The following is a 12845-nucleotide window of genomic DNA, read 5'->3' on the forward strand; positions in this document are numbered from 1 at the left end:
CCATCATCATCATCATTATCATCATCATAATCATCATCATCACATATGAAATCATCACCATCATCATCAACATCAATATAATTAACACTATATCATTATCATCATCTACTTCAACATCAATATATCCTCTTCACGCATATTCTCATCATCATCATAATCAGCATCATCACATATGAAATCATCACCATCATCATCATCATCAATATAATTAACACTATATCATTATCATCATCTACTTCAACATCAATATATCCTCTTCACGCATATTCTCATCATCATCATAATCAGCATCATCACATATGAAATCATCACCATCATCATCATCATCAATATAATTAACACTATATCATTATCATCATCTACTTCAACATCAATATATCCTCTTCACGCATATTCTCATCATCATCATAATCATCATCATCACATATGAAATCATCATCATCATCATAATCATCATCACATATGAAATCATCATCATCATCATAATCATCATCATCACATATGAAATCATCACCATCATCATAATCATCATCACATATGAAATCATCATCATCATCATAATCATCATCACATATGAAATCATCATCATCATCATAATCATCATCATCACATATGAAATCATCACCATCATCAACATCAATATAATTAACACTATATCATTATCATTATCATCATCATCGTTATCATCATCTACTTCAACATCAATATATCCTCTTCACGCATATTCTCATCATCATCATAATCAGCATCATCATTTTTTTCAGTCAGCATATTCCTTCTTACAAAGGGCTACTGGCCCTCCCGCCATGATGTCACTCCCTCCATCCACTTCTTTGTGTCTTAAGGCGACCGCACACCTTACGATTGGTCTGCGACCCAATTTCAGAAAAATTGTAGTATAATTTGATGCTAACATTGAGACTTGGAACATCTTACTGTGTAATGTTTTAAATCATCGTACAAATACCTATGTTCAAATCTGTGACTATGCTATCATCCTTCTTAGAATAAAAGCAAATTTAATATCTAGTCGTAATGAAGTCATAGCAGTCGTACGATTGGCTAAGATTTGAAACTAATTTGGCCTTTACTCCGAAATAAAGGCTTGCAATCTTTCAAAATGGTTATATTAGTATTCTTTCAATTCAAACCTCAAATAAAATGATATGTTTCATTCACATTTTCAGAAAATGAGCAAAATGCGATTCGTTCCAAAATCGGATCGCGAACAGTCGTAAGGTGTGCGGTGGCCTTTAGCATCCTCCTTATTGAGACCAACCTTTCTGGCTTCCGTCTTTACCATGTCTTTCCATGTACCCTATGGTCTTCCCAGTCCTCCTACGCCACCCACATCCAGATCCCATGCTGTTTTTAACAGATTCATCATCTTTCCTCCTCCTCAAACACAAGGCCCATCCACCTCAAACCACTTCTCTTTACCACTTTTACAACCAATAATTTCTTCCGAACCCAAACTGTCCACACTTACCAATTCAGAAGCCAAGAGGGAGTACACCAAAGTGGCATACTGGCTGACGTAGGTCTGGCATTCGTCAGCGAATGATCCAAAGTAACTGCACACTTGAACCAACTCTGCGGTAATCATGTTCTGAGAATAATAACAAAATGATAATGTAATCAGTTTTTTATAAAGGGGCTCTGACATATTAAGGGTTTGATGAGACAGAATGAAGAAGAGAATTAATCATATCACTGGCCAATGAGAGATTATTTATTTTGCATTACAGGGCCTTAACTCAATGTAGCATTTCCGTTAAAAGTAGAAGAGTTTAAAAAATATCACGAAAATAACTTCATTCATGAGATTTAAAATTAGTGTTGGAATAATCAAGTGAATAATTATATAGACTGTGATTTAAAGTTCAGAGAAAACTTGTATTTGACTGCAAGGTAGGGATGTCACTGCCATTCAGATTTTTATCAAGGTCTACATGTACACGTACATATAAAGATATATCAATATTTCCTAAAAGAAATGATGAAAGTGAACTTTTCTAAATTTCAACATTTATTTTGAAGAATTAGTCGGAGAGTTTGTGCTTACCTCTACAGTCTGGTTCATGAGCATGCCTTGTAAATCACCAATGAAAGCTTTGCAGTCTGTGCATGGATCAGCAAGTAGGGACAGCCTCTGTAAGGATGGGAAAAATATGTATTCAAAGTTACATTGGCCCATATTCTGAAGTCGGGTTTAACTTAAACTCAGGTTTAAAGTTGTAATTTAAGTATGGATAGCCATTTGTTACATAAATCACTAACAGTAGAGATACCATATTTCAGCTCATTTGGCTCTCAAATCATTCATAATTGTCTAGGAAGTACAAAAAGATGATTGTCTTCACCATCGATGAATCAGGAAAGAGCACAGTAAATATAAGAAACAAATAACATAATAAAAATGTTGACACCTTTGGCTTCTCATAATTTTAGCACAGAGTTAGACCATGGTCTAAGTTAAACCTGACTTCAGAATACGGGCCATTATGTCTGTGTGTGATTAGCTTGTGGGGATGGTTCAGCAGACACAGTTGCATTAAAAAAAACAGCTTCTATTCAAGCTTTAAGAAGAAAAATTCTATTAATTCCATTGAAGGTTCATGAATTCCGGAGGTTTATCCAGGGAATTTTTATATAAGGTTTCATGTATTCGATGAATATTCCTGGACTAGCCATGATTAATAACTTTCGTGAATTCTTAATTTAGGAAAGCCTTTAATCAAAATTGAAAAAAGAACTACTGACCATTCTCCCATCTCAGGCAATATGTAAGTTTTTTGGTTCAATAGTTTGATTACATGTTTGCTTGCTTTTCAGTAATGTATATTTTCAGAAATATTTACTAGTACATCACAATAGCATCAAGGATTTTACACGATATGCAGATCATCCATGTTACATCAATTCTTCCAAAGTCACCTTTATAACCCACTTCCAAAGGGCAACAACAAAATTCCTGCTCCATGAAATGTAGAAAATGCAAAGGCACAGACAACATTTGTTCAAATGACAACATTGACAGAGGAAGAAAATGAAGAAATAATACGCATGAAATGGCTCAGGGGATAAATTCATCAATAATGGTTTGATAAAATGCAACCGTTAACGTAAAGCCAAACGTGATCATAAGACATGTTCACACAGCAGTACAATCAACCAAGATTAACATAAAGCCTAAAGAAGCAGAGTGGTCCCTGTAGTAATTCAGATTATCCAGTAGTCATCATGGTAAGAACCTGCAAGAAAAGCATTTCTTCACTCCAATCATAAACACATGTTTATAGAGAAAAATACATTACAAACAACTTGGATGCTCTTACATTTTCCTAATAAAAAGGAATTATATCAAACTCAATAAGAAAAGAATATGTATAAGACATTTCAATGCGGAATACGTAAGGCCCATACTTCTCAAAGGAGGTCTCAATTGTACTACTGTATAAAACCATGAACTGTGCATATTTTGTGTACATTATTATGCATATTCATCATGAAGACTAAGAAAAGTGCAATTATAAATACACACACTTGTGAACAACTATCCCATTACTTTAGTGTATATTTCACTTAAAATGCCTCTATTATCACATCTATCAGTAGATCATGTATTCTTCCTATAGGAGGGCATGTAATACAGATGTTTAAAGAATACACCATGGATATAGAGTTTGTATCACCATGAGAAAAAGCAAAAAAGAGACATTTTTAGGGTATTTTATAGTCCATCAAAGGGAAAGTTGTTCACATGTGACATCACACATCCTTGTCGCATTGCTAAAAGGAGGATCTCCATAGCGTTAGTGATTGCAAAATATTCAAATGCTCATGACATTCTCATTATCTGTCTGATTTTTCTCAAACTTTCGTTGATCTGTTTCTTTGATTTTTCTGTTTTAACACAAGCCTTCTTGTTCCAAAGGTTTCATTTCCTTTAATTCATACGCGATAATATGAGAAATCTGCATAATCCATGGATTTTTACAATTGAAACCCGTTTTCAAAATACTGGCCATATTGCATGTGTACAATTACAGTGAGGAAAAAAATAAACATCTGAAAACAATGATCAAATCTGAATAATAGGATGAATATGCTCTGCAGAGGTGATTTACACTGGATGTTTGATTGATGAATCGTCATGGCAACACAAAACTTGCCTGTCTTAGCATCGTGATGGACATGCAGAAACCAAGGTCATTGCAAACGGTGTCAGGATCCTGGCAAAAATCACATATAAACAAAGCAAGATAGAATGAATAGCATGCAAAGTAAAGAATATTAGATTAGAGGATCTTTTTAGCACATTATTTCTAAAGACATGCGAGAAAAGAGGTTATATTTTACAATATTGTAATTAAATTCTACGCATAAAATACCTTTTTACTCCCTCTATCTGAATCTAGCTCTTCCAGGTTCCCCCTCCCCATTTTCATCGTCTCTTGTTTTTCAGTACTGCATTTCAATCCAAATCTCTCTGCTTTCTGCTAACCCCCCCCCTTCACTCTCTCTCTTCCATTCTCCTCCTCCTCATTCTTCTCCTCCTTTTCCTCTTCTTCCTCCTTTCCCTTCTCCCTTTTCTTCTGCTCTTTCTCCTTATCCTTTTCCTCTCTGTATCCTATTTCCTATGACTCTGTCTCTAACTCTCTTTCAGTTCCTTTCCTTTCCAATGTTTTACTGGCATGTTGATGGTTAGTGTCCATCTTTTTTCTTGATATCATTTACATTCACCCCTTCCTCTTTGACAAATAACTCACCACCGATGAAACTATAAACTGTATGACAAGGTCGCCATATTGTTCAACATAGGATCTGCACTCATCCGAACTTGGTCCAAACAAGGAACACACATTCTCTATGGCATTGACGATGGTTGCCTCTACATTGGGGTCATTCAGTTTGGTTTGAACGTCGGTGAAAAACTGGTCGCAATCCGTGCAAACTTTGGACGGTCCTTGAACTTTCTTGAACTGTTTCGGGGTGGGGAGTCGAGCCAATGACATACAGAATCCCAGATCGTTGCAAACCGTGCTTGGATCGATGGAGGAGACGACAAACTGAATGACGAGATCGCCGTACTGCTCGACGTAGGACCTGCATTCATCTGCACTCGGACCAAACAGCGTGCAAGCGTTCTCAATCGCATTAACAATGGTATTCTGGATATTGGGGTCATTTAGCTTCATCTGCACATCAGAGAAAAACTTGCCACAGTCCGTACAGACTTTAGAGGGTCCTTTCAGTTTCCTCAAGGTAATGGGTTTCTTTGAGGACATACAGAATCCAAGATCATTGCAAATTGTGTCTGGATCGATGGATGAAACGATAAACTGAATGACGAGATCGCCGTACTGCTCGACGTAGGATCGGCACTCGTCCGAACTCGGTCCAAACAATGCACACACACTCTCAATGGCATTGACGATAGTGTTCTGAACATTAGGGTCGTTCAATTTTGATTGGACGTCGGCGGCAAACTGTTCACAATCGGTACAGACCTTGGAAGGTCCCTCAATAGGTATTCTCTTTTCTATAACCTAGATTTGAGAAAATTAAACAGCTTGAATAAAAGCTCACATCTCTAACTTATTATCCATTGAATTTCAGAAATATATCATCATTAGAGACTTTCAAATTTAAGCTGAAGTCTTTTTAACTTTGCTAACATTTTCAGTTTCTGAAGATATCAAGCCCAACAATAATTCTTGAACATACAAGTGGACCTTTAAAAACCACTCACTTAAAATGTGATTATCTCTTTTTTTATATATAATTATGTTTCTTTTCAATTCACAATCATATTGAAATATTTATATATAATATACAGTGTACATCTATATTCCTTTCTTTTTAAATGTCAGTATGGCACATGATTGTGTGTGCATAAAACATGAATGATCTAGAATTTCTCATGTCTTTTCTTTCATGGTTTATGACAGGTGCTGTGAGTGAAACTCTAGATCATGGCTTGGTGGTGCAATGTAAATGGGGCATGTCTACATAATGTTTAAAGAATTAAAAAATGAATTCATTAATTAATAAGAAAAATATTTCACAATTTTATCAATGAGGAATTTTAAGCTCCACTTCAAACTGAATGCATTGGCAGAGTACAGCATGAAGATGAACTTTATGATACAAAGGTTGTAATTATGATGGACACACGTGTCTAAAATCATGTATGTAGAATACTTCTACATGTTTTCATTTTAACATTTTGAAATATATCATATTCATGTACATGTATATATCAGCATAAATTGCTACACTGCAAGTTTAGATGAAATGTTTACTTTGCTTCGGGTGTAACATATGAATTCCAAAACAGAACTGTGCAATTTCAATCAAAATGTGAAAATATGATTTACCTGACCCCTCAATTCTTCTGTCCATCCCACTTTCCTCCTCCACCTTCCATCTCTCTTTATCTCCTTTCTTCCCTGCCTAGTCCAGCCCTTCATCCACTCCTTTTCCAACCCTCCACCATCCCTCTCTTAATTTACCCCCCCCCCCCCCATTTCCCTCCCTCTCTCACTTGCATCTTAACTATTAATGTATTTTCTTTTGTTTTTTTAACATCTCTGGCAAATTGATAAATGAATGGTGTTCATTTCATCTTTTCAATATGAACATGTAAATTGATGGAAGGTGCAGCTGCTTCATTCTTTCGATCATTGCAAATGAAAGAATTCCCAAACCACAACAGCACATCACATCTCACAGAAAAAGCCCTTATGCAATAAACCAAGAGTGAATTTAAGGGTATTCTTGCCTAAACAAGACAATAAAAGAGTCGCACTTGAATATCTAGTTGCGTGCAGTATAAAAGGCATGACAGCATTGGTCAGATCATGCCAAGAGGACGCGCACTACTGCGTATTGATCAATAAGATTGCGAGTTGCATATCATGTACGCGTCAACATTTAAGTGCGACCCAAGTCATACTTAAATCTTTGTGAAACATCCCCCTGGAGCCATACCATCAGGTTTGACAGTGGAATGGAAATGTCTATTTAAAGCAGGGGTCAACAGTGATATTATGATTATTAACAAACAATATTTAAGTATCTCCTCCAAAAATTGCATGAAACGGAATGCACACTGATAGACGTAGCTATAATATAGCAGGACAATTTTTACTTGAAATATGAACAAGTGTGGCATCTGAGTGACTAATAGTAAGAATTGCTGTATTGGAAAACAGAAAATGGACGTATAGAATAAAAAATAATTAGACTTCAGTGGACATCCATGGAAATGTGTGCTCTTGGTGCAGCTGCTATGAGAAAAAAACAGATAAATTACTAGAGAGAAACTGCTTTTATTTCATGAAAAAAATAATATGAATGAAGGTTTACAATCAAATGAGCAGTATTATGGAAACTAAAGACTTGATAAAATGGACAGAAACATTGATAAATGACAATAATCAATGTGGCAAACCAGTATACAGGTTGCACGTAGATAAACAACATGTATACATACATTGTTCTGTGCATGTATTGAAAATAGAGTGTACCTATATTATTAATTTTGTTGACTGGTCGAAATACATTTCCAGATGCATAGACATGAATATCTTTCATACCAAAGGATATACTTGTCAAACCTTTGGACACTTTAAGGCCATCGCACACTTAACGACCCGACTGGTCTGCGACTGGTTTGCGACTGAGTGAGGGGAGATGTGATGTCACAGCTCTTGTCAGCTTGATAGTCACAGACTGGTCAGAGACAAGTCGCAAGGAAATTCATAAGGATTTCACATGTCAAATACTTATGACTGGATCGCAAGCTCAATCCAACTTCCAGCCAATCACATAGCAGAGTTGCATGACGCGTATATGATAAACAATGCGCATACGCAGTAGGAAGCCCATTTTCTCAGTTTCTATGGCTAAAAGTAAAAAGCGCATGCGTAAGTCACAGACAGCATGGTAGTTGGATCGCAAGGTGTGCGGTGTCGAGGCTTATGACTACCTTGCAATTCATCTTCCCCCACTCAGTCGCAAGCCAGTCGCAGACCAGTCGGGTCGTAAGGTGTGCGGTTGCCTTTAGTCGCCGCAAGGCCTCTTAAAGTTTGGTTGACTGCCCTGTGTATTCAGTGATGTCATGAAGGAAAAATTTTGTGCACTTACATGTTATAACGGAAGAAAGAATGGTAAACCGATGGACGAAAACAGAAAGTTGTTGTAAACATTCATGATTATGCAACATTTATGTGGCGGTCAAATTGATATGTCCAGTGGCAGTAAAGGCTGAAAATGATGCATTGGTAATACTCTATATACAGTTGGGGCCAGAAGTTTACATACACCTGGTGAAAAAATTATTTTTCTCATTTTTTCATCATCTTTTTGTCACTCAACCAGTTTAATTGCTAATTAGATCAGAATAATTGTCCGAATATTTTATGCCCATGGTGTATATTTCATATAAAATACTCAGATATATATAACATGGTTTATGATATCTATATTTCTGAAAAATCAATGGGTCAAAAGTTTACATACAGCTCACTGATGAAGTGATGTAATGTGTTTAAAGAGGTGCCATGGCTTTCAAGTGGACTTGGTTTCCTTTTAATGACTTGAGGAATGTGATAATTCTATGACGTCATTTGATGACCGCAGAATTATGCATACCTCTTCCTTGGACATTTGAAGCATGATTCACATTCCATCTTTGTCAAGCAAAGCTAAAATATGACCGATGAATAGGTTTTTGTCTTTTGAATAGACTAATGGTAAAAAAATATTGACCAGAAGTTCCTGCAGTGATTCAGTGTTGGTATCTATAAATGCTACCACCAATACTGTGTTGATCAGCACTGCAACATTAGCACCATGGGGAAGTCAAAGCAATATACCAAAGACCTTAGGCAACGTGTTGTTGATTTACACAAGTCCAGTTCCTCTTTAGGAGTCATATCAAAGACTCTAATCATGCCTCGTGCTTCACTGCAAACCATAATACGCAAGCATAACACTCTCGGCACAGTGCAGACTCTACCATGATCAGGGAGAAAGCGAAAACTCAACCAGACAGCAGAACACAGACTTGTCCGTACAGTTCAGCTTATCCCATGGATGATAAAAAAGAGATTTGCCAGGATCTGGAGGCTTCAGGAAGCAAGGTATCCCCCTCTACCATCAAGCGGGTCCTCCATGATCATGGACTGAGAGGCTGCAGAGCAGGGAAGAAGCCTTTATTCCAGGACCGACATCATAAAGCCAGACTGAAGTATTGTAACAACACCTGGGCAGTTGCGATGGCAGCATCATGTTGTGGGGATGCTTTGCAGCAAGTGGTACTGGCTCACTCCAGAAGATTGATGGCACCATGAAGAAAGAAGACTATCTGAATATTCTTCAGCTAAACCTAGAAAGGTCCGCTAAGAACCTCAATCTTAGTCAGAATTGAGGCCAACATGACGGTGACCCGAAACACTAAAGTCCAGACCTCGACCCTGTTGAGAACCTATGGACAGAACTAAAAAAGCATGTTCAGTCATGGAAACCAAGGAATGTGACTCGATTGTATGCTATCTGCCAAGAAGAGTGGTCAAACATCCCAGGGGAGGTCTGCAAGAAGCTTGTCCACGTTGACTGAGAGATGTAAAGACGAATGGAGGCAGTGCTACCAAGTATTAGGGCTGATGTATGTAAACTTTTGACCCACCAATAAACTGGAAATATATCTATTATGAACCATATATATGTCACCAAGTGTTTTTATTTGAAGTATATGCCAGGTATATTTAAGAGACCATACTTGTCTGCATCCATGATATTATATTTTGGCAGGAATGGGTGAAACTGTAAAAATTTGAGGATCACTGTTTGTCTACTAGGTGTATGTAAACTTTTGGCCCCAACTGTATATACCAAATATACTGAATATGTCAATGGGCAGTTTCATAAAATAGTTAACGTTTTGTTTTGCACATCCGAACTCAATTATTTCTCAATTCTTTCTTCACTACAACGTGTAGATGATGAATATTATGTTAACCCTTTTGAGACTGCGCTCGCATGTATTTGGGTGGGGGTCTATGGAAAATGTGTGTTATAACATGACCAGCCAGTTTCTAATGGGTTAAGATAATTAGAGTACCACCTTGAAGATATGATAAAGATCCATCTGTAAAGCAAAGAAACATCAAAAGGTGGAAAATTGCAAAGTTTCTTTCTTTAATACAAGCCATCAATTATCTGGACAAGAACTGGTAAACTTGTATGTTGCTGATAACAGTTTATTGTTTCATTCATTCATTTCATTTCATTTATTTCAAATTCTCATTCAAAACTTTTAACACACAATTAAAATTGGAGAAATATACTGTGTACAAATAAATATACAAAAAGGGAAATACATCTAAATTTCAAGGATAAGACTTAAAAACCTCAGCCAAGTGCATACCTACACACATGTATGTCATTTAACCCATTGGTATCTGCTTTGATGAACCTCCTGAAACAAACTCCTGATAAAAACTCTCAATCATTGGTCAAAAATTTCCATTTCAGGTACAAGCTTTTATGAAAATAAAAAAGGTTAACATGCCATTCAGTTTCAGAAGGACGCAACTCACACAGATGGCAAAAACCTAAAGAACTTATTGCCATAAACCTGACATCACCTAAATTTCCACAGAGACTGCTAAAAGATCTTCTCTCAAAACTCGAACAACCTGAGGAGAAACCAGAAATGTTACGTTGTTAGAGGTCAAAGGTTATGACCTTTATCTTACCTTTGTCTTTGGCGTCTGTGTGGATGAACAGAAGTCGATGTCAGTACAGATTTCCTGAGGGGACTGTTCAGAGAGAACAATGGAGAGAGGGGAGAATGGAAGGGAGGGGGAGAGAAAGAGAAGCAGGAGAGAGAAAGATAGAGAGAAGACAAGAGGTAGAAGACAGACAGACAGATAGAGACAAACACAGAATGGGATAGTGGGAGAAAGACAGAAGGGGAGACAGAGAAAGAAAGTTAGAGAGAAGGGGAGAGATAGAAGACAGACAGATAGAGACAGACACAGAATGGGAAGGAGAGAGAAAGATAGAAGGGGAGACAGAGAAAGAAAGATAGAGAAGGGGAGAGATAGAAGACAGAGACAGACAAAGAATGGGAAGGAGAGAGAAAGATAGAAGGGGAGAGGGAAAGAAAGATGGGGAGAGGTAGAAGACAGACATATAGAAACAGGCACAGAAAGGGAAGGGAAAGGGAGATCACAATGACAGACAGACAGAGAGAGTGGGATGAAGAGGAAAGATAGAGAATATAGAAAGAGAAGACGGACACAAAGACAGACAAATAGAGACAAAGAGACAGAGGAGGTAATGCACAAGATGGAATGAGAAGGGGAAAGAGGACACAGATAGATATGGACAAAGACAGATACAGAAAGAGAGAGAGGGAAGATCGAGAGAGGAGGGGAATGGTATAGAACAATAAGTATAATGTAAATTTTGCATTATTATTTCATAAAGCATTTAAGAGCGTAAATACAGAGGTACATATACAATTCATTTGAAATTTTCATTTTGATTTCAAATGGTAGTCTGCCAATATACTGTGGACAAAACAGGTCTATATAAAATAATTTCTATACATCAGCCCTCTAATGATAAATTATATTGTACAATGCCTACTTAGCTTGTTGTACGCGAGCAAATGGGAGGCTGAATGTCATTGTCAAACATTTGTACCGTTGCACACAAGACGTACCATCCAAAATGTACTGTTGCACGGCTTTAGGAGGTGACGTCACAATACGATTTAATTCATTGCGCTCAGTAAAATGAAGGTGCAATACGCGTATAAGCCCGCTGGCTAAATGCGCAATGCTGCCCAAGGGTGATACCTCGTTGAATAGATCATCTTTCTTTCACCTCATGCGAAATCTCGCACCATCGCACTCGCACATCGCCTATTCGCTATTTGTATAATGATATCTCATAGTTACCCAGGGTAGCCACTTGAGCTTTATTAGCTGGCCTACAAGCTAGCCCTGCACAATGTAATATATTATTGTTATCTTGTGACCTTTATCATCCAACTGCAAAAATATCTATTGGTATCTCACAATCACAGCTTTTGATAGCCATTCAAAAATTATCTTATTGGGAATATATCTTAAAATATCTCTTTTAAAGCTACATGTTTCAAATGCACTTCATTCATTGTTTCTTAAATACATGTAAATACATGTAAGCATTTATATTGCACTCTTCCATTTACAAAAAATGCAAACATGCTTTGCAGTATATAAAATAATAAATAGTTCTACATTTCAAGTGCTTACAATATATTAACAGGATGTTATAGAGAAAATAATTGAGGTCTTTTTTTAACTTATTTTGAATAGTTGTACTGTAACACTTTAATTGAATTGCATTGTTGACCTTTCTTGAGGTTCTTTTTGGAAATTTGTAAATGAAAGGGTCTGGTCCTAAACACAACACATAGTAATATTGTTGGACGTGAAACACAAGCATGGCATGTGTTGTTGTGTCAGGTTGCTTTCCACAAATGATATAAACCTCATAAAGCATGAATTGAACATTTCAAATCATATGATCACAATGTTCACTTACTGTAGATCTAAAAGGCAATATCTGGTGGGTGTTTTATAAAGCTGTTCGTAAGTTAAGAGCGACTTTAAGAACGACTGGTGATCCTTTCTTATGGTAAATGGTACGCACCATTGGCGACTGTTTAGGACGTAAGAAAGGATCACCAGTCATTCTTAAAGTCGCTCTTAACTTTATACGAACAGCTTCATGAAACGGCCCCCAGGTGCACATGCCCTAAGAGCAAGAGCATGTTT

The 12845-nt window shown here is 37.0% G+C and overlaps 1 protein-coding gene across 1 annotated transcript in view; it reads right to left on the reverse strand.

Annotated features, from left to right (window-relative positions):
• LOC121431956 overlaps positions 1-12845 on the reverse strand; it is an 81231-nt gene that overhangs the window by 36114 nt on the left and 32272 nt on the right. Inside the window, exons 15-20 of the mRNA XM_041629751.1 lie at positions 10770-10832; positions 10136-10159; positions 4773-5552; positions 4176-4235; positions 2066-2152; positions 1490-1609 (exon numbers count right to left, since the gene is read on the reverse strand). Coding sequence (XP_041485685.1) covers positions 1490-1609; positions 2066-2152; positions 4176-4235; positions 4773-5552; positions 10136-10159; positions 10770-10832 — 1134 coding nt within the window. The remainder of the gene's footprint in view (positions 1-1489; positions 1610-2065; positions 2153-4175; positions 4236-4772; positions 5553-10135; positions 10160-10769; positions 10833-12845) is intronic.

Source organism: Lytechinus variegatus, chromosome 18, assembly GCF_018143015.1.
Source record: "Lytechinus variegatus isolate NC3 chromosome 18, Lvar_3.0, whole genome shotgun sequence".
NCBI classification, from domain to species: Eukaryota; Metazoa; Echinodermata; class Echinoidea; order Temnopleuroida; family Toxopneustidae; genus Lytechinus; species Lytechinus variegatus.